At 41.4% G+C, this 26,904-nt stretch overlaps 1 protein-coding gene across 1 annotated transcript; it reads left to right on the forward strand.

The window, feature by feature from the left end:
* Positions 1-2,311: 2,311 nt before the first annotated feature.
* TMEM26 (transmembrane protein 26) lies at positions 2,312-26,904 on the forward strand. Its single transcript, XM_035138725.2, has 6 exons — positions 2,312-2,627; positions 7,923-8,001; positions 17,718-17,810; positions 22,016-22,236; positions 24,165-24,241; positions 25,268-26,904. Exons 1-6 carry the CDS (start codon positions 2,437-2,439, stop codon positions 25,684-25,686), a joined length of 1,080 nt encoding a protein of 359 aa, XP_034994616.2. The 5' UTR covers positions 2,312-2,436; the 3' UTR covers positions 25,687-26,904.

The following is a 26,904-nucleotide window of genomic DNA, read 5'->3' on the forward strand; positions in this document are numbered from 1 at the left end:
AGCGTCTCCGCCCCCATCACTTAGCCCGGACACTGAGGTCCCGCGTCAAGGGCCTTCTGGCGGTTCCCTCACTGCGAGAAGCAAGGTTACAGGGAACCAGGCAGAAGGCCTACTTGGTGATGGCGCCCACCCTGTACAATGCCCTCCCATCAGATGTCAAGGAAATAAACAATTATCTGACTTTTAGAAGACATCTAAAGGCCGCCCTGTTTAGGGACTGTTGGAAGCCAACAAAACTTTTATTGTTATGTTATTGTTTATTGTTATTGTATTTCAATGTGTTTTATTGTCTTGTATACTTTTTTCCTTTGTTCTTTCTATAAAATCAATAAAAATCATTATAAAAAGAAGAAGAAGAAGCTTAAGCCACAGTAGTGGTTTAAAAAACAACAACACTCCAGTTGCCCAAGAGATAAAATTGCTCATTGCTCATCTTAGGTTCAAAGGTTCTAATGCTCCGGAATTGTCAGCAACCAGCTCTAATCGCTCGCCATTGCAATGCTTTTGATTGTGCTAGCTCTATACTATGGTCTGGTTTCCACATATATGCACAGATCACATGGGCATAGCTGCCAAGTCTCCCGTATTCCCCAGGAAACACCCGTTTTTCCTGCTGTCCCCAGCCGAAAAAACAGATTTTTTTGTTTCCCCCCAGTTTATTCTGGCGCGGTGGCCATTTTGGAACTGGGCGGAGCATGCTCAGAAGCGACTTTTGATGCTGCTTTGCCCAGTTCCAAAATGGCTGCAGCGTGACTTCTGGTGCGGCGGCCATTTTGGAACAGGGCAGAGCAGCATCAAAAGTAGCTTCTGAGCATGCTCCACCCAGTTCCAAAATGGCGACAGCGCTACTTCCGGTCTGCTACTTCCGGTCCAGTCCCTTATTTCTCAGGCCGGAACTTGGCAGCTATGCATGGGTTCTCCTGAGATCCCATAGATTAATCTGTGAAGGGACTCCACTGGAAAGCAGTGTGTTTGAGGCAATTGGAAAGATTCGTGGGATCCGTCATACACCTACAGGAAGTCCCCCAACCTGATGCAGTGGCTATAAAGTAATGGGCATAGCCTTGGCTATGTGGGAAATTGCTTAAAAGTTACACGGCACCTTAAAAGCTAACACATTTGTTACGGCAGCAGCTTTCATGGACCGGAATCCATCTGAGATGTGTAGAATGCTCTCCTAAGATGCCACAAGAGTCTTTGTTACACACCCATATGTAGTCGAAACAAAAAATAAAAAAAATCCTTCCAGTAGCACTGTAGAGACCAACTAAGTTTGTCATAGGTATGAGCTTTCGTGTGCATGCACACTTCTTCAGATATCTTCAGATATCTTCTTCAGATGCACACGAAAGCTCATACCTATGACAAACTTAGTTGGTCTCTAAGGTGCTACTAGAAGGATTTTTATTTATTTTTTCTTTCGACTACGTCAGACCAACACGGCTACCTACCTGTAACCCATATGTAGCTACCGGCAAACATATGATAATATTCCATGCAGGTGATGAATCGGACTCTAGTCCACAAAAGCTTATGCCGTAATCATTTGTTAGTCTTTAAGGAGCCCCAATACTTTGTTCTCTTTGCTGACACAGCGTAATACAGTTATCCTTCCGGAAATTGTTAGCCATAGAGGTGACTGCATTGCGCAAGGCAACACCCTACCTCTTATCCCAAAATCTATCTCATAGGCTTGTTGTGAGAATAAAATTCCTCTCTAAATCTTACTCAGAGAAGACCCACTGAAATTAATGGACCGAAGTTAGTCGTGCCCATTAACTTCAGTAGTTTTAGTCTGAAGTGGGATATGACCCTGAGATACTTGGAGGGGGAAGGCAGAATGCAAATATAACAGATACATTTGTTATCAATAAATGAATGAAATCCTGCATCTACAAGTAGGGCTGGCAAGTAGACTCCTCCATTAAGACCTATTAAGATCCATTAAGAGGACCGGTCTTTTAAAATAAGACCTTCTGGGTAACGGGTAGGCAATTTTTCTCGCTTCTTCTCTTTGTTGAACTCAAGAGCAATTGGCAAAATGTGGGGCTGACATAAAGGCAGCAGAAAAGATAGCCCATTTATAAATAAAAAAATGCACATTTGTGGCCGGGTTCCTGTGAAGTTAGCCAGCCACAGTTCCTGAGAGGTCCGTCTCTCCTGGTCCTGCATTTGACACTGTAAATCTTGCCGTCTGGTTTTGATTCCACCCCCCTTCTCTCAGAGAGTTTTCAGGAAGTCTGGGGGAGGGACAAGGCTGTTTCTTTTTGTTATAATGGGCCCCTTTGTGGAGATGGAACAAGAGGAAAGTTCTGCCCGTCACACAGAGCATCCAGTGTGACTCTCCCCCTTTTGCTACTCACAGGCACCAAGGTCCCTTTTGGGGCTGGAGGAGAGGAGGAGGAGGCGGGGAAAGAGAGGGAAGCTCAGCTCAGGATGGAACTGCTGGTGCTGCTCAATGCCCTGGCGACTCGGCTGCTTTTTGCCTTGCACTCCCTGCTTGGAGTCTGGAGAGTGACCAAAGTTACAGAGGAGCCCAAATTCTGGCTGCTGGCATTGCTCAATCTCCCGCTCTGCTTAGAAACAGTGCTCACACTCAAGTTTAAGCAAGGCAGAGGCTACAAATGGTAAGCAATTCTCTCCTGGTCTTTCTCTGCCTGCCTGCCGCTTTACATCTGCTTCCTATCAGCATCTTTGAACCGGGCTCTTAGAGCTTATGGCCTTTGTCTTTTGCAACGGTTTGTCGTCCCCTCCCCCAAACTCCATCCCCAGTCCTCCAGTTTGTCCCATTCCAGATCAACAGAGTTTCTTTCTTTCTTTCTTTCTTTCTTTCTTTCTTTCTTTCTTTCTTTCTTTCTTTCTTTCTTTCTTTCTTTCTTTCCTTCCTTTCTCTCTCTCTCTTTTCTTTTGAACAAGGTTTTTCCGGAATCAAACTTTCTCCTGGAAATGCAACGGAAATGTTGCAGCCCTTTCTGACTCCGGTTCAGAAGGACTTGGTGTTGTCTTTATTGCTGGTTGGGAAGACTAAGCAACTAAGGGGACACTGCAGCTCTTTGCATTTCGCCACAGAGCGCAAGAAGGGTGGCAGATCAGAACTACACAAATGCCTGTGCTGCAGGGGGGCTTGCAAAAGAAGCAACAAGTCCAGCACACACAAAAAAGTGTGTGCAGACAGAAGGCTTGAGTTCGTTTGAGCAATAGCGTATCAGGTGGCAAGTTTATATGGGGGCCAAAGTTTTGGATTGGTACAGTGGATTGGTAGAATTTGGTATAAATCAGACTGTGGCTAAAATGATCCTCTCCTCCTGCTATGACATATGACTGGTATTGATCCACAGTTCCCACAGGAGTTGATTTCTCATGTATTATAAGGCACTATGCCCTGTTGCCACAAAGGCAAGTGAGAGCCAACGGGGAAATGTAGAGTCAGCAAAATAAAGAAACGTGTGGATTGTTTCCCCAGCGTTCTGTGCATCTCTAGACTTTTTCAACCAAGACACTTCCCTTGCTTTGGAAATCATGAAGTGATTAATTGAAGAGTCACCTTAGTGTACACTTTTGCTTGGAGCACTGTGGAGGATCCAGTGCAATTGCACCGAGCATCCTTTGTTCATTTCACAACTCAGAAAATGCAAGGAGGGCGATCTTTCCAGAGAAGCAATTATTTGGCAATGCTGCGTAGTCTAGAGGAATGGTTGCATGCATTACGACATGTATGGAATGCAACTTCCAGTAGCAGATTCTTTCAGAAAGTTTAACAAACAATGGCATGGTTAAAAGATGGCAGTAAGATTTGTTAACAAATCTTGGCTCAGCCAAACCACATACCTCAAGCTAGCTTGTGCCAAACTGCTAACAGTGTAGCAGCCTACTGTAGCTTTGTGACGGCTGGTTCTTCTTTCTCACCATGGTGAAAGGTATGGCATCTTTGCCTTCCTCTGACTTCACTGGATTTCATCTAGCAGGTCATAAGCCACAACAAGCTCCAACTCTGACCTAAGGGAGAACCACACAATCACCAGTTGCTTTGTGTAAGGAAATATACAAATAAGCAAAAGACAGAGAGGGGCCCATTTCACACAAGCTTCCCCATCTCTTGATTTCTCAACAAGTACGCTAACTCAGTGTTTCTCAACCAGTGTGCCTCCAGATGTTTTGGGACTACAACTCCCATCATTCCTGACCACTGGTCTTGCTAGCTAGGGATGATGGGAGTTGTAGTCCCAAAACATCTGGAGGCACACTGGTTGAGAAACACTGTGCTAACTATGTGAACTGGCTCAGTTAAACATCTCCATGATTTATTTATTGAGGCAAGCCAATATGAGAATACTGCCTTTGGGTAGGGTTGCAAGAGAAATCTGGTTCACATTTAGAGCCAAATCTATCAAATTTGTACTTTCTGAAAGAAGATGAGAACTGAAACATAGCCATCCTTAAAAATTCACAGTTATCTGTATTTTGTGATGCAGTTCTACAATGTTTCACAAAATGTGCCTATTCGTGGGAAATGTGCATTAAAATGAACATATTAATGAACACAATATACAAAAATGCATTATTATTAGGAGAATTCACTTGTAAAAATGTGCATGTTAGTTAAAACAGCCCGCCAAGTGTTTTTATTAGGAGAAATTTGCAATATAGTACTGAAGAACTTTCGTAAGGATTTCATGCACAAATATGGAGAACTGAATTTCAGATTGGGGAAAAATGAGAAATGTATAGAACTAAAATTGACAGATTCTTCCATCCCTACTTGGAGGTTTTCTTTTTTGACTATGTGTTTCCTAGTTTGCATTTTTACTAAGCAAAGTTTTTTTGTTTTCTCCAAAGGAGAAAACCTAGGGCTTGTGAGCCCATTAAACTGACCTTCTTCAAGCCACAGTGAAATGTGTACAGAAGTACTTGCCAGACATGAATATGTCATGTCATCAGCTGATGCTTTGGCTCTCTGACTTCACTCCCCAAAAATGAAAAGAGTGTCCTATTACTTGGGTGTGTCTTTTGAAACTAGCCCTGCGTTGGTTTATCAAATCCACGTGACAGACAATTGTTTGTCTGATAGAACATGCAGATCTCTCTGTCCACTTCTGTGCACCCGCAATATGGTCCTGTGATGAATTTAAGCATAGGTGAGGAGCTGTTCATTAGTGTACAGATTTTCCGCAGTTTAATCTTGAATATATTGAAGGGTGGCCTTGAGAATCTCAGCCTACCACCCAACTCAGAAAAATCTGGAATGGCACTGCAGGACGATTTGAAGCAGATGCCTGAACTCCTGGCTAAGGTAGGCAGGATTTGGCAAGAGAACATGACTCCCAAACAGAGAAAGAGAGCAGAGTCAATCTTGGGAAGAAGGGTATGTGAGATTCATTACTTACAAACCCCAAAATCTGGGATCCCCTTGAAACGGGTGCCAAATTTTTGTAATTGCTTTGTAGCGAAAACCCCGCTATTTGTAGCGTCCCTATATGCGTTTTACCTTACCATACCATACCTGGGCCAACTGGAGCCCATGAAACTGTCCTTCAAGCCAGTTGGCCTGCATGTCTATGGTATGGTAAAGATAAAGGTAAAGGTAAAGGTAAAGGTAAAGGTAAAGGTAAAGGTAAAGGTAAAGGTAAAGCCAACTGGCCTCGGCCAACAAGAGGCTTGTGACCCTCACCTCTTCCCCAAGCCAGCGAGCCCCACCTGAGATGTGGGTTCTTGCCTGTCTTAGCTTCCTAGAGCGTACCTCCCTCTGCTCCCTATGCCCCAGAGCCCACCTTGTTTTGGCCTGAAACCAGTGGCTGTCAGTCCTGGCAGACCACAGCTCCAATGTCCTGAAAAGGAAAGGCTTGAGGAACAACCTGCTGTGTCTAAGAAACTGTAGAACCAGAGACAACAGATGGGGGTAAGCCCCACTCCAACAGTCTTTCCGAGAGTGCCTTTTAAAGAATCTCCCATATAAATGAATGGGTACCATTCACTCATATGGGGAAAAAAGAACATGCTGCACTTCAGGTACTATTTTGCTAGCAACAAAACCAGCCTGTTACAATGGAAAAGGATGCAGTATCCCTCTTTACTCTGGGTCTTCCCTCTGACATATGGGCCCCCTCTTCACCTCCGCATGTACCTTCGTGGCTGGCCTTTCGCTAATTGCAAATAAAGATATATGCCTTTCTTATTACTTAATGAAAAGGCTGGGGAGATTGTGATGAATTAGTTCTTAATGACAGACACTGGGAGGAAAGAATATAGTGCGGCTGGCCAAGAATGTTTTCTCAAGATGTCTTCTTTTGAAGAGATAGCTTGAGCCAAAGTCAGTTGGCTGAAGACAACTTCATTAGATCAGCATCAGTCCCTGGCCAGCTGGAAGAATTTTTCATACACTGAAATCCTAGTGGGGAAGCCGTCATGCAGTGCAGAGTGAGTTCCCCGCCACAATTGCTTCTCAGCTTGGACACCTGCTTTATATTGCCGCAATCAGATGGAAACAAGTTGCATGGCTTCCATATTGAAAGGGTGGAGAGAAAATCCATTCATAGGAACAATGATATAATAAGTGATCAAAAAGAAAGAAAGAACAGGAATGTTACAGCAATTTGGAAGTTTAAAAAAAGAGCAGCAGCCTTGATCATGATAGCAAACATAATACAGTGGTACCTTGGTTTACAACCATCATCCGTTCCGGAGGTCCATTTGTAAACCAAAACAGGTTGTAACCCAAGGCGCGCTTTCAGCAATGGGGCCTCCAAATTTATTTTTGTTTGTAATCCAAAAATAAACATTAGAAAATGGTTGTAATCCCCCCAAAAAGTTGCAAACTGGGACACGCACTTCCAGGTTTGACGTGTTTGTAATCCAAAACGTATGCAAACCAAGGTACCACTGTATTTTATTATTTAAGCTACTGCTGAATTACTGTAGTTTCTAAGCAGTGGTAGAGAAGTAGCATAAAGAACTTACAGTGTTGGCAGTTCGGTTTGACTGGGACTTTTCCTTTGTGTATGCTAAATTGAAGATATTTTGCACATGCTGATTCAAGACTATTTTTTTATGCTTCCAAAATTTGGCTGAAAAGGTTTAGCAAGGGATGGGGTGGTGACAACTAGTTCATTCATTCATAAACTGTTTTCTAAAAGACTGCGTACATCCAAACATTCAAATTGCATGGCTTCCCCAGAGAATCTTGGGAACCGTAGTTTACCTATCACAATTTCCAGCACCCTTAACAAACTACAGTTCCCATGTGTCCGGGGGGGGGGGAAAGAGTCGTGTGCTTTAAATGTACAGTCAGTACATAGCCTAAGGCCAGGGCAGCTCATACAGTAAATGTAAATCGAACTTGGAAAAGCATTGGGTAAACCACCACCAGTGCTAAAGATTACATCAAAGCAGTTAAACCCAAAATAAAACCACATCCCAAGAAAAGATTGAACCAGAAATGCATACCAGAATTATTGTCACAGGTTTCCTGTCATATATCTGTGTGTCAGCTGATCAGTGTGGGTTCTGTGGCAATACCAGTGATCTCTTTCCAATGAAAAAGAAACTCAAGTAGGTTCTGAATTCCTGGAACTCCACACTGCTCAGAAAAGTGGGGGTAAGCAGAGCAATAACGTGTTGTTGTTGCTGTTGTTGTCTGAAGATGCAGCCCCAGCCACCACTTCAAAAAGTAGGGGAGTATTCGGCATACAAAACCCTCCTGAAAATCAGAGTTTCAACAAATATTTATGGGTTGTGTGTTTTTTTTTAAAAAAAAATATCATTGAGTATTGTTCAAAACAGAATGGAATCCCCGTTTCTTTTTCTTCCATATGGTGTCACATAATATTTATCCAACCCATCTCTTCATTGTTTTGACAGAAGAAAATGATTGACTGTGCAATTCTGGCTAAGCTTGGTAAATCCAGTTTCTTTTTATTCCTTCCCAGGTTTTCCCCAGCCATATTCATCTACCTGATTAGCATAGTGCCTTCACTGTGGCTTCTGGAGCTTCATTTTGGGAGTCAGGTATTGTTCTTTCTTACAGCATATGATGGCGATAGGTGGGTGTACAGGCTGGGGTGGTGAGCCAAGCTGCTTCAGGCAGCTATTTTTGGGAACCATTAAAGGGTGTCCTTTGGATTTTCTACCTGAGGTACTGAAAGGTCAGCCCTCAACACAAAACACTTGTATTTATATATTTATTATACCCAACAAATAGCTGCGCTCGGCAAGAGAGGGCGTCATGCAGATACCATCTTACCAGGAAGTCCATTCTGTATGATTTTGGGATCAGGCCTTTACTGTGGTGGCCCCTGTTGTCTCGAATTGCCTCCCATCACATATCAGACACAGGCCATCTCTGTTGTCCTTTTTGGCATCTCTTGAAGACTCTTGAAGACATTTGAGGAAATAAGAGGGTTTGATGTTCAATACTGATTTTGAAAAAAGGTTTCTCGAAAGAAAATTCTAAATTTGAAAAAAGTAATTCAAAACAAAAAGAAATTATTGTCAAAAACATATAATTTGCTTTTAGAGTGGGATCTAATGGACGAGGAGGTGAAAGAAACAATGATAAAATGGTCTAAAGATAATCGGCTTGGCAATACATCTGGAGCAGGCATCCCCAAACTGTGGCCCTCCAGATGTTTTGGCCTACAACTCCCATGATCCATAGCTAACAGGACCAGTGGTCGTGGAAGATGGGAATTGTAGTCCAAAACATCTGGAGGGCCAAAGTTTGGAGATGCCTGATCTGGAGCAATGGGATAAATTATGGAAAGAAAATATCAAATTTACGGCCTCATTTAGTATTAAGGAAATTTTTATTAAAATGTACTACAGATGGTACTTAACGCCAGTAAAATTAGCTAGAATATATAAATTAAAGACCAATTTGTGCTGGAAGTGTAATAAAGAGGTAGGAACGATGATGCATATGTGGAGGGGGTGCGAGAAGGTTAGGACCTTCTGGCTAATGGTGCATGAAGAAATGAAGAAAATGTTGAGAAAATCAATAACCAAAAAGCTGGAGGCATATTTGTTAGGGTTAATAGATGATGAAATACCCAAAGGAAAGGAAAAAGTGTTTTCAAATGCCAGCACAGCAGCGAGGGTAGTCCTAGCATCTAGGTGGAAAGAACAAAAGGTCCCATTGAAGGAGGAATGGATTTATAAATTAAATGAGTATTTGTTAATGGCAAAATTAATGGCAGCAATAAGGAATCAATCGAAGCAAAATTTAAAAATTGAATGGAAGTGTTATGAAGATTACATGGCAAAACATTGCTCAGAGGCGGATATGCTGACATGCCTGGATTAAGAGAGATGGAGATGAAACGGAGGGAAATTAGAAAGATAAGATGATATATGGTAAGGAAGAGAACGGAAATACAGAATGCATATCGAGATAAGGTTTTTTATGACAGAAGTCGAAAATGGAACGGAGGGAAGTCGGAGCAGGGAGGGGATATGGGGTTTGGGGAGGGGGTGTATATATGTATGGTTTTGATTTGTCTGTCTGTTTTGGTATTTGTTTGATCCGTTTGTTTGATTTGTAAGTTTTAATTTGAAATATCAAAAAAGATTGTAATTTAAATTATATATATATATATATATATATATATATATATATAGAGAGAGAGAGAGAGAGAGAGAGAGAGAGAGAGAGAGAGAGAGAGAGATGGAGAGAGAGAGAGACTCAACAATCCTATATGCCAGTGAGGGGGATCCCATAATCCAGAAGTCAGAGTCTGCATCTGCAGGGCAACAGGTTCCCCACTTACCTGGAAGTAAGTCCCCTTGATCTGCATAGGGATTACTTTGACTGAGCAGACATCCACAGGATTGCACTGTAAGTGATGCAAAGTAAGAGAAATTGTGCAAACTGGCTCATGTTGCATTTCTTACACAGGTAGCAAAAGCCAGCTTTTATTAGTTTTATTACAGAATCTGGATTACATAATTTTTCATTTTTCATCTATTATACACAATCTTAGTTATAAGATGGAGCTATATGTGTAGCAAAGGGGAAATTGGAAATATTTCTAATAGCTTGCTAGTGTTATAGGCAGTGCATGAGAAGCAACAACTTCAGTCCCTGGTTGCAGGAGTTAACCTCCTGCTGCATGTGGAATTAATTAAGAGGGTTACCAACCCAGAAAGACATCTGTGCATAAGTGTTATGACGTCACTGAAATCACAGGCCGTCTCTTGGTAGTATGTTAGACATCGCTGAGAGATTTTCATGCACTATCACTACTTAGAATCCCATTAAACATTGCAATTTGCGCTCCATTTACATCTTTCCTTTTCTTGCTTTATTACACATGACCGACTATGATTATATTAATGTCATTTTCCTTGCTCATTGCCACGGCTCATTTACACTTGACATTCAGTACTTCAGTAAATCGCAGGACACACAGTTGCGTGGCATTATATCAATGATCGGACCAGTACACCAAGGTCACACAAACAAGAAAATTCAAGCACAACCCAACGACTGTTGATTCAGAAATAAGCTCCACCGTGTTGAATGAGGCTTATTCCTAGGCAAGTGTGCACAGAATTGCAGTCCAACGGAACAAACCTATGTACACTTACTGGGGAGTAAGCTCTACAGAACTCAGTGGGACTTGTGTCCAGGTTGCATAGCTGCCAAGTCTCCCGTTTTCCGTGGGAAACCCCCATATTTTAAACCGTTTCCTGCTGGCAGCCCGGATTGGAAAAAATCCCGTAAATTCCCCGGATTTCCTACCTGCCAGGGAGGCTCCATTTTGGGTCCTGGCACCGCCCGATTTCCGGTGCCCAGACAGGGGTAGCGCGGCACTGGAAGTCGTTTCTACGCATGTCCGGACATGCGTAGAAGCGGCTTCCGGTGCCGCGCTACCCATGTATGGGCACCGGATGTCGGGTGCCGCCAGCACCGGAAGTTGCTTCTACGCATGTCCAGACATGTGTGGAAGTGACTTCCGGCACCGCGCTGCTGCTGATCCCACATTTTTCAGCGGGAGACTTGGCAGCTATGCCAGGTTGGGCACACAATTCCTTTAAAACACATTTCAAGCCCATGGCTTCTTGCAAAGAATCCTTACAACAGTAGTTTACTCTTTGCAAAGCTGTAATTCCCAGCAGTCTAAACAAACTGCAGATTCCAGTATTCTTTGGAGGAAGTCACATGCTTTAAATGTATGGTGTGTGCACAGCCGTACTTCTGTATAAATATCCCTTGTGTTATGCTGTAAGTCATGCATGACTGAATGATATCTTATATATCACTATTTTAGCATATATTATATATTACAGTTTGTCCAGAGACCCGAAGAACACATGTAGAGAGTTGTTCAACTCTGTCCACAGGAGATCTATAGCAGAGGCAGATTTAGGGAAGTGCGGCCTAGGAGGTGCTGCAGGGCATTGCAACTATGATGCAATAAATTGAGCAGAAAGGAAGGCAAGAGGTGGGAGAGGGAGCCACCGACTTTGGGCCTTGCACAGGGAGATGCTGAAATTTGAAATACCAAAGTCCGCCCCTGTCTACAGTCAGACCACAGGCATGGTTCCTTTGAAACCTGTCCCAATGCATTCAGCGGCATTTAGTTCCAAATAGGTGTGCTTAGAGGGATGCAGGTGGCACTGTGGGTTAAACCACACAGCCTTGGGCTTGCCGATCAGAAGGTCAGCAGTTCGAATCCCCATGACGGGGTGAGCTCCTGTTGCTCGGTCCCAGCTCCTGCCAACCTAGCAGTTCGAAAGCACGTCAAAGTGCAAGTAGTTAAATAGGTACCGCTCCGGCAGGAAGGTAAAAGGCGTTTCCGTGCACTGCTCTGGTTTCACCAGAAGCGGCTTAGTCATGCTGGCCACATGACCCAGAAGCTGTACGCCAGCTCCCTTGGCCAGTAAAACGAGATGAGTGCCGCAACCCCAGAGTTGTCCGCGACTGGACCTAATGGTCAGGGGTCCCTTTACCTTTAAGTGTGCTTAGAACTGCAGACCAAGCTATATAATACATTTCCTTATGGAATGTTTTCAAGTTCAGCTGGTCTTCTCTTTTGTAAATTGTTCAGGAACCTAACATGATTAAGAAACTTGAGGAATTAAGAAATGTTAATTCAGCAAACCTGAAGTGCATGCATCAGCTGACTTATACGAATATGTGATGTAATTAATAGCTGCCTATAGGTTGAGCAGAAGAAAACAGTCAGCTATCAAAGGCATCTGAGCAAGCATCTTGTGGTCCAAGGGTGGGGACAGGCCAGATGTGCCTGCAGCTAGATTTCATCCAGCCCTTTGGGTGACCTCCATTGATCAGCTGTTCAGTGGGGAGCACCAAGGTCCAGCAATCTACTCTTTAGATGCATGGTTAGGACAGCTGAGGGATATGCAGCTGGGCTGCTTTTTACATATGGGTCACCAGTCATCAAAGTCAATAGAACATCTTCTAAGACATCAGAATCTATTGAGTAACCATCTTTGCAAATCAAGGCAAAAATACAGTCTTGTAACAGCATGCAATATTGAATGGTTGTTATTCTTGGACACTTTTCATGCTATTTCCCCCTACAAAGCCTTCTGGAAATGTACACAGTAAAGGAGCCAAAATTGGCCAGAAAATGCTACACCAGTTGGAAAGGAAAAACAGAATTCTGCACAACACATATTAGTGGAAGCTTATATATATATATATCCAGATTCTGAAAGTCTCCAGTGATGCCAGATGTTAGAAATAGGCTAAACAGAGTGTTGGGTATGGCAGTTATAGAAAAATTCACAGCTTATTGAATTCAGAAAAGCCAGAAGAATTACTGAATCTTTCCCAGGTAAAATGGTATTAATTTGATTTTGATAAGGGTTTGGTTTTTCATGCATTACTGCAGATGAGGGGGGAGTTTGGTTTATTCTAAAAATTGTAGTTTTGGATATTTCCATTGCGCATGCCAAGTTCATTTATTGTACGTTTAAAAATTCATCTGTCATATTATTAATAAAAAAAGAAAAGGCCACATTTTGATAACCTCATGAATGAATCAAGTCTGCTGAATAACTGGGAGAGAGCAAGAGAGATGAATAATAAGCATCTCATTTCAATAAAATAAAATAAAGCAGCTACTTTAAGCTCTCTTCAAGGCTCTCCCATGTTGAAGTTGTAGTGGGTCTGTGCTGGTGAGGCTGCAGGTTTGGGCTAGCCCATTCCACACACAACTATTCTTGTACATGGAGGTTTCTCTTCAGATATTCCCACTTAGCATAAGAACTTCCTGGGGCAGGCTAACTCGGCAGCACAACCTCACTCCTTCTATCTACAAGAATTCTCTCCCCCCCCCCCCCGGGTAACATCTGAAGTTCAGTTTTATCTTGCAGTGCACTTTGTTTGCTTTAAATATTATTTTATTAATTTTCCAAAAACGACGAAACAAACAAACAAACAAACAATACATATTCAAACATGGGGGGGGGAATAGAGTTCACTTCCCCCTATTCCCTTCCCTGGTTCCATTGTTTATCATCATACCGCATGTCCATTTTAAATGATAAAATCATTAAAATTACTTATTTTAAATCCTGTGTACATTGCTTCTGTATATATGCAACGAAGTCCTATCAATCTTCTTTAAATTCGTTACCATCTCTTCCTCTTAATTTCAAAGTCAATTTTGCCATTTCAGGATATTCCATTAATTTCACTTGCCAATCTTCTTTAGTTGGGACACCTTCTTCTTTCCAGTGTTGTGCTAATAGTATTCGTGCGGCTGTCATTGCATACTTAAATAATTCTTTTTGCAGTCTTGGTATATCAACTCCTGTAATACCTAGTAGGAAAGCTTCTGGTTTTTTAACAAACATTATTTAAAACATCTTCTTCAATTCATTATAAATCATTTCCCAGTACTTCTTACAATTTTGCAATCCCACCACATATGAAAAAATGTCCCTTCTGCTGAGTTACATTTCCAACATTTCTTTATTTTTATACATTTTTGCTAATTTTACTGGCATTAGGTACCATCTGTACATCATTTTCATATAATTTTCTTTAATCACCACACTTGCAGTAAATTTTATTTCAGTCTTCCACAATTTTCCTCAATCTTCCATCTGTATATTGTGTCCCACATCTTGTGCCCATTTGATCATAACTGATTTAACCTCTTCCTCTTTCGTTTCTCATTCTAGCAACAGATTATACATTTTTTACATTAATTTCCTATCATTTTCTATTATTTCTCTCTGAAAATTTGAGATTTCATACTGAAAACCTTTCCTCTTATCAATCTTAAATATTTCATTTAACTGAAAATATTGCAGCCAATCTGTTACTTTATCTCTAATTTCATTAAATTCTTACAATTTTAATTGGTTTTCTAATTCAATTAACAACTCTCTACATGTAGCCAATTCAGTGCCCATATTTAATGTTTTCCTTGATATTGCCTCTAAGGAGAGACAGCCATCATGGTTTTTCTCTCTCCAATAAATCTTTATACTTTCCCCAAACTTTAAATATCGCTTTCCTAATATATGATTTCGGAAACCTTGATGTACTGTATTCTAGCTTTTTCATGCCATAGGTAGGCATGCCTTTGCAGTGCACTTTGTTAACAGTAGCCAGGTTTGCACACCACACTAACCCAAACCATGCTTTAACACGAACATGCGAGTGTGCGGACTTCCAGAGATGAATCTGCAACCTCTTTGCTCCTCCCTCGTCCCTTTTTTGCTGCCATGTTGCGCTGAGCAAAGCCATGGCTTTGCAGGCTTTGCGGGCTATCCAAATGGGACTTGTGGTTAAGCTCTCTCCTCAGCAGCAGTTGGCAGGGCTCAGCAGGATGGTCAGTAAGGCAAGAGCTTAACCATAACTTCAGATGACACAGTAAGGCAAACATTGGCTTAGCTCAGCGTGGCACAGCAGTCAATAGACCAGAGAGGAGCAAAGCAGTTGCAAACCTCTCCCAGAGCCCACATGCTTACACATTCTCTATAAGCTGAGATTCACTTAGGGTGATGTGCAAACCAGGCCATTATGTACACAGCTGCGATATATATATATATATATATATATATATATATATATATATATATATATATCACATCACATTGTAAAACATGTTCCAAGAGGTAACTAGCAATTATAGGACTGCTTTGTTTCTGGTAAAGCAATTGCAGTCTTGACTTCATTCCAAGCGTCTCATCGCATAGTTATGGGCATAAAATGTGTGTGTGCGCGTGCAAGTAAGATGCAGGTTTTTAAACAGGCAGATTGCATCAAGAGGTTTTTAGGAATGCAAATCCGCACCAGTGGGGAATTTTCTTCCAAGGCGAACACTAGCCTCAGAGGAGGAATTTTCCTCACAACAGGAGATGAATTGGTTAATTTTTTTCTTCATGTTTGGTTCTGGTACTGTTAATTGTCAGGTTTTTTTCCTTTTTAAAAATGTACTTTAAATGCAAAGACACATTTAATGCCATAACTAGTTTGAGGTCCACAATGACTACAACTTTTCTTATGTGTGGTTAAAACAAAAGACAGTTCCAAGAGAACCGGAGACTCTTTCCAATGACACAATTGACACTCGTTATCTCTGGAGTTTACAAGCAAAGCAAATATAAAACATGCACTGTATTGCAATTTCCTCTTGACATGAGAATGTGCACTGAAATGGCAGCTTACCTTTGACCCTGTCGTAGCAGAAAATCTCAGTCTGCTGGCAGCAGTTCTCAATATATAAGGAAATAAAGGGGAGGTGAAATTAAGTGTTGCTTTCTTAAAAACCTAACCATGGCACATTTTTGAGGATACAAGGAGAGACAGACCTTCATGCCTCAAAATGCCTGTTTTGACTTGAAAACGAAGTCTGAGCGCAGAGAGCGAGAGAAAAATCAAATAATCTTCTTCCTGGAGCAAGATCAAAATGTCTACATGGTCAGGTGTACTTTCACAAACCTGTTTGAAGCTGATCAGCAGATGCAGGTCTCAAAGTATTTGAGAATCACAGAATTACATTCAGAGAGAGAGAGAGAGAGAGAGAGAGAGAGAGAGAGAGAGAGAGAGAGAGAGAGAGAGAGAGAGAGAGAGACGCAGGCAGGAAGGCAGATAGGAGAGTACCTTTGCTCAACCCAAGGTGGTATAGCAGGTGTTAATCCTAGTCCCTGGCTCCCCTTAAAGCATTGGCTGTTATCAGGGGTGGCAATCTGAATAAAATATTGTGGGAGGTGAGGTAAGCCCTGCCCCGCATAATCAATCACAAGACATGACACATGCACACCATTTGAATGGCAATGCCCATCAACTTTGGGGGAGGGACCCCTCAAATATTTTATGGGGATGGGGCTGAAGGGACCTCAGCCCCTAGGAGTTGGCTCCCATGTCTGAGAGGATTCACAGTCTTTTAATATACAAAATATGGGGCCTCCAGTGCCCTAAACTTCACTCATCTGTTGCGTTCAGTTTACAATCTAATCTGTGTTTAGTAAAGTGGTGTGAGGTACGCCTGTGAGTAGCTAAATGAAATTTCAGGTTTCCAGCTGAAAGCCAATGGATACTGTGGTGAAATAAAACAACTCAGTATGCAGCATTAAGAGGGTTCATAATGCTGTGCATATATTACATCGTTAATCTTTACAACCACCTTGTAAATTAGATCAGTATTATCCCGTTATTGCAGATGAGGAGTAGAGACTGAGGCTTGCTTCAGGTTATCCTAATGAATCTATGGCAGAAGGGAGATCTGAACCGGAAACTTCTTGGTCACAACTTAACAGCCCAAAGTTCTGCATGTTTAATCAGAAGCAAAGGCCTCCAATACTCCATGGGTCTTACTTCTAGAAAAGTGTGCATAGGATTGCAGCCTAAGTCTCTCAGCTTTTGACATCTGCCTTTCTTCCTAACCCAGGCATCCCCAAACTACGACCCTCCAGATGTTTTGGCCTACAACTCCCATGATCCCTAGCTAAGAGGACCAGTGGTCAGGGATGATGGGAATTGTAGTCCAAAACATCTGGAGGGCCGAAGTTTGAGGATGCCTGTCCTAACCATACTGCATGCAAATGTGAAAGGGTGAGAGAGATATGAGACATACATCTGCTCTTCCTTGGAAGAAATGTGAGAGGAACAAAATATTCTGTTGCTTGCAGCTCAGTCAAAAATTCCAGAATGAGCTTCTTATTGGCCTGAAATGAGAGATTGTTAGGTAATAATAATAATACTTAAAAAAAACCTCATCCAATTTTCCACTTTAGATGTTTTTAATGGTCTCCTCCAGTTAAGTAATGAACAAGTCAATGAGAGTCAAATTCAGTTTTCAACCACACATCCTTTTCAAACACACATGCCCTACATTCAAATGAATTTCGCTGTTTACCTCCATTGCATTCCCACACAATCTTTATGCAAGAAAAAACATTGTTTGCCAGTTGCTGTTCTGAAGATATTCACAGGGCCCCTTCTTACATCATGTGTGTGCCAAATGTGCTCCTTCCTTCCTGCAATCCGAAAAGTCCAGAGGGAGGAGGAGCCTGTGCTGTGGCTCCTCCCACCCCAGTGTGGATCATTTCAAAACTGGGACAAAGCTGGCATTTGGACTCTTTCCACATGTTCTTGGGTTTCCCGTGTTACCTAAACAGTGTAGGAGGGTCCACACATTACAGCAGTGTTAAGTGCAGTGTCAAGCAATATGGCTTATTTTAATTAATGTCTATACAGAATTAGAGACTGATTTATCCCCTGAATTGAATTTTTATTGCAGGCCTGCCATAATGAATCGGATTTGCAGCCTTTCACTCCAAAATATGAACCCGTTTATCAAAGCAAGGCCATAGATGGTCCCATAATAGGAACGGTAAGCGGGGTCTCATGAAATGACAGCATCTACTTAATTGTTGAAATATTGGTGTCTGAACTAACTTGAATTCTACTACTGGAAATTGTGTTGTATTATCAGTTGTGAGGTCTTCTAAGATGCCTAAATTTAAAAGAATGTCCTTAAGTTGTGCAATGATGCTGTGGCAGATAATGTCACACAAATGCAGTATCTCAAGGGTTTAGTATTACAAGAATGAGCCAAACCTCCCCTTGAAGTCACATGCTCATCCTCTGGTATGGCTCTAAAGAGACCATGCTTCTACTTCTTTTTAAATTAATCACAGTTTATAGTGATTCAACTGTGGTTAATCTTAACTCTGGTTAGTGAAAACAAGCCAGCTTCATAAACAATGGTTTGAAGTATGCTTGTTTCCACTAATTATTGTTATATTACTGTTGTTGTTGTTGTTGTTGATGATGATGATGATAGGGTTGCCAGACTCAATAGAGGACAGGACTTCTGTGCCTTTAATTGCCCTGCTCTCTTTTGAGTCTGGAAAGCTTAAAGAGAAATCAGCAGACCCTTTGTTTAATTTCCAAGCAAAGGGTCTGCTGGTTTCTCTTTAAGGTTTCCAGACTCAAAACAGAGCAGGGCAATTAAAGGCACAGAAGTCCTGTCCTCTATTGAGTCTGGCAACCCTAGTTGATGATGATGATGATGATGATGATGATAATAATAATAATAATAATAATAATAATATACTGCTCTATATGCATTTCTCAGGGCAGTACACAAGATAAAATCAGAATATAAAACCACAAAATGCATAATCAAGATAAAAACAAAAACAATCCAATAACCCCTCCCCCAAAGACATTTTAAACGGGCACAGGACGTCAATCAACCAAAGGCCTAGTTAAAGAGGAACGTTTTTGCCTGGCGCCTAAAGTTTTATAATGAACCTCCCTAGGGAAAGCATTCCAGTTTGTCGAGGTATGGATGAGATGGCAAACTGTGACACATCAAAAACAGATGAAAACCTTTAAACTCATATTGGTGACTGTACTGGAAAAGGAGGGGAGGGGAGAAACAAGCAAGCTCGGGGATTCCAGGCTCATTCACGTAACACTAAACTATGGTTTAGTGCAAACACAGGAAATGTCCACCCAATGGCTCAAGTGTCCTAAATTGGCCTGTTAAGCTTACCCCCTGACAAGCACCTTTCTGTAAAACCACAGCTGCAAAGCTCCTGATTTAGCCTTTGAAAGTGAGGCTTGCATTCAATGCCTTTTAAATCTTGCACCAAATGCAAGCTTCTTTGGGACTGATTCCATTTTGGTGCTTCCAATCTGAGCTCCTGAGTTGAGCTGATCCCTACTGAAAGTGGAGCTTGAATTCAACATTGGATTTAATTTCAAGTGCAACATTGCTGGTTTTGGCTCCACTCAGGAGCTCCCAGCTCAAAACCAGTCCAATATATCCCGGGGGAAAGAGTAAGCACGACAATCTGGTAAAATCTGTTTCTAAATTCACATGTATCAACTGCTAGCCTCTCCCAGAATCTGTCTGGGAACTGGTGATTAAGGGTGGTATTCAACCAAATGGAGACCTATTGAAATGAATGGACCTAACTTTGTCTTGCTTGTTAATTTCAGTGGGTCTACTCTGAGTAAAACATTGTTGAATGGCATGCTAAATCTTCTCTTTGTTGATTTGGTCTGTTCTTTCTGCAATAATTACAGAACAAGAATTTTGCCCTCTATGTCATTATTACACCAAATGCCTGCGCAGTTTTTTATGCTCATGCCATTTGGCGCCTTGGGTGGAAATGGTCTAGGCCCCCCCCCCTTTCAACATTTGTGGCAATAACAACACAACTTCCACTCATTATTAATCCATTTCTAGGTTTAGCAAATTACTTCCTTGGCATTATCAAGGCACTATCTATAATATGTATTATAAAATGGAATGAAGTGTGTATCAAAGTTGCCTAGGTTAGGTCTTCTATCTGTCCTTAAATCCCTCTTTAGTCAAGATGATTGTAATTAGAAATGCTGCTGGCTTCTTTGCCCCCCCCCCTTTTCCCAGCATAAAGAAGTAAATTCTTTACTTTGTGGAGAGGTGAAAGCAATCAAATCTCTCTTTCCATTCAAGCCATATTACAGAATGACTAACACCGAAAGCATTTGGTCCAGAAAACTGGGTCATTTCAAGGATCTGTGAAACACAAACCTCTGGCACCAAGTCAAGAAATGCTGCCAGGATGCATATCCCATTTACAGCCCTCAAATGTCCACAAATGCAGTGAATGAGCCAAAAGTAGCTAGGAGCAGATTCTGCCCCTGCACACTAAAAAGCATGTTTCCTATGTGTACCTTCCTGTTTGTATCTTCCTCCTGGGAGCAGCCGCTGAACTGGGAGTGGCCGTCAAGACCACATAACACCGGTCTTGAAACGTACTGGCTCCCAGTACATTTCTGAGCACAATTCAAATTGTTGGTGCTGACTTTTAAAGCCTTAAATGGCCTCGGTCCAGTATACCTGAAGGAGTGTCTCCACCCCCATAATTCTGCCCAGACACTGAGGTCCAGCGCTGAGGGCCTTTTGGTGGTTTCCTCACTGCGAGAAGCCAAGTTACAAGGAACCAGGCAGAGGGCCTTCTCGGTAGTGGCGCCCGCCCTGTGGAACGCCCTCCCACCAGATGTCAAAGAGAAAAACATCTACCAGACTTTTAGAAGACATCTGAAGGCAGCCCTGTTTAGGGAAGCTTTTAATATTTAACAAATTAATGTATTTTAATATTTTGTTGGAAGCCACCCAGAGTGGCTGGGGAAACCCAGCCAAATGGGCAGGGTATAAATATTATTATTATTATTATTATTATTATTATTATTATTATTATTACTATTATTATGGCAGAGCTCCACACGATCAGGAACCCTGAAAAAGCAGGATTAGGAATATAGGAAGCTGCTTTATACTACTGGTCCATGGGAAGATAGGAGCTGTAGTCCTAAAATTTCTGGAGGGCCATAGATACCCCAACTCTTAGTGGTGGAGCAAATGTCAAGTTCTATTCCTGGGATTTCAGCATCACTGAGAAAGACCGCAACCTGAGACCTTAAGCAGCCATTCTTGGTCAGAGCAGATGATACCGAGGTAGCTGGGCCTATGGACTCAGTACAAGGCACCTTCGTGCACTCTCAGACTTCATGCAACTGTCAAAAGCCTATCCATCTTACATTCAGATTGTCATGAGACCAGGGCGACATGAACTGACCTCATCTTCCACACCTACCATGCACTGAACAGTCGTGTGAACTGGCCTCTAGTGGCAGAACACCGACCCCATTCCCACCCACCCCCACCACCCTCTGTATATATATATATAGGGTCTGACACTTCTGTTTCTAGTGTATCTGAAGAAGTGTGCATGCACACGAAAGCTCATACCAAAATATAAACTTAGTTGGTCTTTAAGGTGCTACTGAAGGAATTTTTTTATTTTGCTTCGACCAACACGGCTACCTACCTGTAACTAAAGCTTCCTTTGGGTAGCTTCTGCTGAAATGTTCAGACGAGTCCAACATATTGGGTTTTTAAAAAGTGCTGAAAACCACCTGTCCTGCTTCAGGTATAGGGCTGAAGACGAAATCTGATCCAGTTCACATTTAAAGGCAAACCTACCTTAGTAGCACAATATTGGAATTGAAACACAGCTGCCCTTCAAAATTTGCACTTCATCGAATTTTGCAATGTAATTCCTGAGCCAAGTAATTTGTCCATCCTCCCCAAGGCACCCAGGGTGGCAAACAGACCCACAATTTACAGGCAGAAATATTCTAAATGAGTTAAAACTTTCTAAAAGCAATTACGGTTAAAAACATTCTTAAAGCAGTTACAACTAAAAACCTTGTTCCATCCAGTGATATCAGGGTTAGGTGTGCAGCTAAATGCATCTATTAATAAAATAACATATTAAGGGCATCATTATTTGGGGAAAATGCTTTGCAAAAAAAATGTATATTTTAAGCAAAATTGCATACAAAAATTCGCACTAAAATACTGTACTGATATTTTTGGGGTGCCTTTAAAATGTGGAAATGTGGAGAATTGTAATTAAGATTGGACTTTTGAGAAATGGAGAGAGACGGGAATTGACTGAATCACGCATCCCTACTCCTGTATCTGTTTCCCACAGTTCCTATGTTGATTCTTGTTTTTATGGCTCTTTGCAACAGGCCATAGAATTTGTCAACACAATCTCCGCTGTGTGCGAGTCAGTTTGGATGCTAGGCCTCCACCAGACCTTTCTACTGCTGCTTATCATTGGGAGATGGCTTCTTCCCATTGGGGGTGAAATCACCCGGGACCAGTTGTCGCAGCTCCTTCTTATGTTTGTGGGTACTGCAGCAGACATACTTGAATTCACTAGTGAGACTATGGAAATTGAGAACGTAAGGTAGGTAATTTGGCAGGACACCAATTATTCTGGAGGCCTTGGTCATGTCAGTCCCTGAAGAACTTCACCTGAAAATTCTAGAAGTTCTTCAGATAATTAGGAAGAGGCACTTTTTGTCCAGGTAGGATTGTGAATTTAAGAACTGCAGTATTCTGTATCACTTTGCAAATGAAAGGCATCCAGCTAAATAACAATAAAAGAAAGTTAGGCATTCCTGAGTTCTACTGAACAGCAATGCTACAAAAGCTAATCTCACCTAACTTGTTCCTTTGCTTTCAATGGGATTTAGCTGTAGCTGTAGCTAATTTATTGTGGTGTGAGATTTCAGAGGCAATGCTTACATTACCAGGTGCATGGAGTGATAACACAGATAGTGTATTTCTCTATCTCTCTGCCCATTTACTTATGTTAGACTAATGCAACATCTGCATTACATAGAGATTCAGTCATTAGCTTCTGATCAGTACCTGCAGACAGCAGAAGTGGGAATTGGGAAATACTGTAGCACACAGCAATGACATCTGCAAAGTGTAATGGAACAGACTTGTTTCCTGTTGATTAAATATGAAAGGCTCTTTCTGCCCTTTTTAGCAGTACTGCTTCTTAGCAAAATGTCTCATTCCAGAATTGCTGAATTACAATGGTTTACAGCATTCTGGATTCAGGAAATATCTGAAATTATGCAAATGAGAATGTTCGCATGTGAATGCTGTCAATCCCAGAGAAATGTTATAAAGATAAGGAATCTCAGGGGTGCACCCATCATAGACAGTGAATGTTGATAGTCACCTACTGTCAGCACTCACTCACAGATTTCCCAAAGCAGGAATCAATTTTTAGGCATACACAAAACATACCTGGATTTGGCAATATTCGCATGCAGTAATTCTCCTGATTTTGAACATTCACTGTAACATGCATAATATTACTTCCAAGCAGTAATCAGCTGCTATATCATTGTCTAATGCGTAGGCTGGCTCAAGGACACATTCGAGACAGGGAGAGTTTGGGGCACTAGTTAAAAATATTATTTCACAGTTGGGTATTTGATACTACATATTTGAAACTGCTGCTAGTATCTATCTAAGATAGCTACTGAACTAATTTAATTGTTGTTGCATGTTTCATTTGTTATTTGATTGTTGTCTCTATGTATTGTCCTTTTGGTTTTGCACTTTATTGCATTTTTGTTGCTTGGTAAAAGGGGAGGGGTGCAAATATTTTAATAAATTCCAACAGACACTAGATGTGCCTCTAGGACTGAGATGCCCCAGCGTAAGGGAAAATGCAAAACAGAGCAGCTCCCAAGAGCATGCTGATAGCTCAATCCTATGCAAGTCTATTCAGAAGCAAGCCCCGTTTAATTCAACGAAACTTACTTCTGAGCAGACATGCATAGGAGTCTGCTATAAGAGACCATTAGGGGATTTATACCTTTGTTCAGGAATCCCAGGCCCTGACCTATATAGAACATGCTTTGTCCCCTGCACATACCACTGACTGCCTTATCACCACCTCACTAGTTCCCCATATCCAATTAGTTTCTGAGCTATATTTTCACTTTGCACTAGGCAGGAGGATACAGTCCAGAAGCTGGATGCTGCCCATGGGATATTATTTGGTCATTCCTCATCTTGAGATTCTGAGCACAAGTGTCTGAGAGACACTACTGTCTTGTTTTCAGGCTGGATTGTTTTCTAGTATGTTTTGGTTAATAACTGGGAAAATTGGGTCTTTGGTCTTGTAAAATATCCTTAACATTATTTCTTTACCTAAATTGGATTCCATGAATTTTCTCAATATTGAGGGGTCCTAAGAAGTTCCCAGTCACTTGAGCTGGACTTGATTGCATTTTAATATGATGGCATTCCATGTGCTTTGGAGGGATTGCTTTTCAAATATATGTCATTCATTTTTGTTTATTTTAGGACCAACCGTGCTGTTGTTTATGCAATCCTAGCCGTATGGACTTGGAGCATGCTGCAGTTCCCACTGGATCTTGCAGGTGAGGGACAGTAAAAAAATTAAGCAGTAAAAAAATTCCAAGGATTTAACTCAAGAGTTTAAGGAGGGGGTTATCCCTACATGCCACCAAATAAAGAAAAAACCCTCTCCTTTGAAACCTTGATTAGCAACTAAAGCTCCTGGCAAGGACTAACTTCCCCCACCAGAAGCTTATGCCACTCTGGCTTCCTTAAAAGTAACATAAGCCAATGGGAACGACTGCCTGCTTGTCTCGTGAAAAGTTCTGGGTTGCTGGCATTTGTCTAGGCATGAAGCCCTTTACAAGAAGCAGTCACTTAGCTGAGATGGCAAAGTTAAAATGTGGCACTAAATGTGGATTTCTGCAGATCCCAGAAGTAGACTCTACACTGGCATTCACATGTGAAATGTAACATGGGAGTGAAAGCATACCTGCAGTTCTATACTGTAGATAGCAAATCACAGAAGTTGCCACACCTGAGTTCATAAACTGCTAGCTCATGTAATCTCACTTCTATGAAAGAAAGCTTTGGATTCAGGAGAAATTCAGTTCAGTTCAGTTCTTATTTAAAGGTGAACCAACCTTTACACTTCCAAAACAAGGTGAACCAACCTCCACACTTCCAAAACAATACACTAGTTGAAACTGCCACCCTCAAAAATACACACTTCTCTGAATTTTCCAATCAGTTCTCCAGTTTTGAAAAAAATATATATTATTGTTATCTATGTGTACATATAATAATATTTTGTTTCGACTCAGACCAACACGGCTACCTACCTGTAACTATAATAATATTGTTATCTATGTGTACATATGTTTATGTGGGAAACTAATAAAGATTATTAAAAAGAAGAAAGAAAACAAAACACAAACATTCATTTTATTAGGTAACCTGGCTTTGCAAAAATGTGTATATTAAGCAAAATTGCAGACAAGCTTAGTCAGAAAATTTGCATGAAAAGGCCAGTGAATATTCATGAGGACTTCGTATGATGCTTCACTTGATGTTACTGTAATAATAACAATGGTCTTCCTTGTTTGTAGTGCAACATGTTGGCTGCGGTCCCCCAGGCTCATCCAAGAGGGTCTTCAGTTTGCTTCTTTGCAGACACAGTGCAGACCTATGGAACATTGGCATCAGCTTGTTCATACAAGATGGCCCTTTCCTCGTGGTGCGCTTGATACTGATGGGCTATTTCCAAGTCATTAACCAGATGCTGGTGTTTTTCACAGCTAAGAATATCTTAATTGTGATGCTACAACTATACCGTCTAGTAGTGTTATCATTAGACTTCCACGCCTCCCTTCGGAATCGGCCAAACAGCTGGAAAGGAGGAGTTGGCTGTTGCCCATGTGAGCCCAACACTATCAGCCTTCCACCCAGCAACTGTGATACCGATGAAAAGGAGCGTCCTTCAATTGCTCTGGAGGATTCTTCATCAGTCACCATTGATGGCCTGTGAGCTCAGATCTCCTCTTCATGATGTTCAGTCATTTCCTCCCTTGGCTACTTAGAAAGGGATCTGGCATATCAGAAGCAGTCTGATATATTTCCTGTCCGCTTCAAGATGAATGTTTGATTCTAGGAAGCAAGAGGAAGTGTTGGAGTAGCAAACTTGCTTGAATGGAAATGTTGCGATCCTACTGATTTAGGTAGGCTGGCACTAAATCCACAGTATATTTATTTAATGGGATTTAAATAGAGGTAGTTTTTCGGAACTTAAAGAAAATGTGATGCATTGGAGTACTTAGCTATTGACTCTTAAAGACACTGATCTATCAGAATATTTGCCTATAGTATGGTAGAGAACCTACTTACCTCTTTGGGGAATCACTTCAACTGTGACAACGGCATGCAGGTGCTTATGAATGAAATAACACATCCCTTCCGCTCATCTGATGTGGAAACATTATACAGTCAATGAATGCAAGAACTGTTTTAGTATTATGCCTCTCTTGACTTGATCGATAATAATGTTGGCGTTTACCCCATGTAGGAATGTGAAAAGAGCATGCAGTTATTTCTTTCAGATACAGCCAAGCAAGACATTTTCCCCAAAATCTTGCTCAGTATTTCATCAACATCATGCCTGGTTTAACCCCATAGCAAATTCACTTTCTTGAAGAATTTTATAGCAGTTTTTATATATATATATACAAAGGTACTTGTCCTTTTCACAATATTAGGTCATTTTAGGAGACCACCAATCTGTGATAGCTTTTACCTTCTCAATATGGCTCCAACTGCTGGACAATCAATAGGAGTCGATTATTTTTTTATGGACAGTCTGCATGAAAACTGATGATAGAAACACCAGATGTTGAAGTTATCTAGTGCATATCTGGTTCTCTGTGAGCGTTGTGTGAATTTCCCTCAGGATCTGGTCAACAAATGAAATTGTGAATAGTTGTTTTCACATATCCTCAGACTTTGAAAAGAAATGTTGAATTAGCAAATGGATTATATGAATGAAGTGGGTTGGAATATTCAGTACTGTAATCCCTGTTGTAAAGGTTGCATGCTTACATATTTTTTTATTTTATTTTTTACAAATGTTTGCAAAGAAAAAATAAATAAATGTCCAGATAACACAGACATTTCACCCTGCTCAAGGTATTCCCAAATCCACATTTGTCTAGATATTGTGAAGTGGGGGAGGGGGGCTTGCAAAGGGCCATCG

The sequence above is a fragment of the Zootoca vivipara genome, chromosome 5, assembly GCF_963506605.1.
Source record: "Zootoca vivipara chromosome 5, rZooViv1.1, whole genome shotgun sequence".
In the NCBI taxonomy this organism is placed as follows: Eukaryota; Metazoa; Chordata; class Lepidosauria; order Squamata; family Lacertidae; genus Zootoca; species Zootoca vivipara.

Bases quoted from the DNA above. Each gene is read 5' to 3' on its own strand.
- TMEM26 (XM_035138725.2), top strand. From the start codon at position 2,437: ATGGAACTGCTGGTGCTGCTCAATGCCCTGGCGACTCGGCTGCTTTTT. The intron at 2,628-7,922 runs GTAAGCAATTCT...ATTCCTTCCCAG, and splicing joins CAAGGCAGAGGCTACAAATG to GTTTTCCCCAGCCATATTCA. The intron at 8,002-17,717 runs GTATTGTTCTTT...TTTTTATTGCAG, and splicing joins AGCTTCATTTTGGGAGTCAG to GCCTGCCATAATGAATCGGA.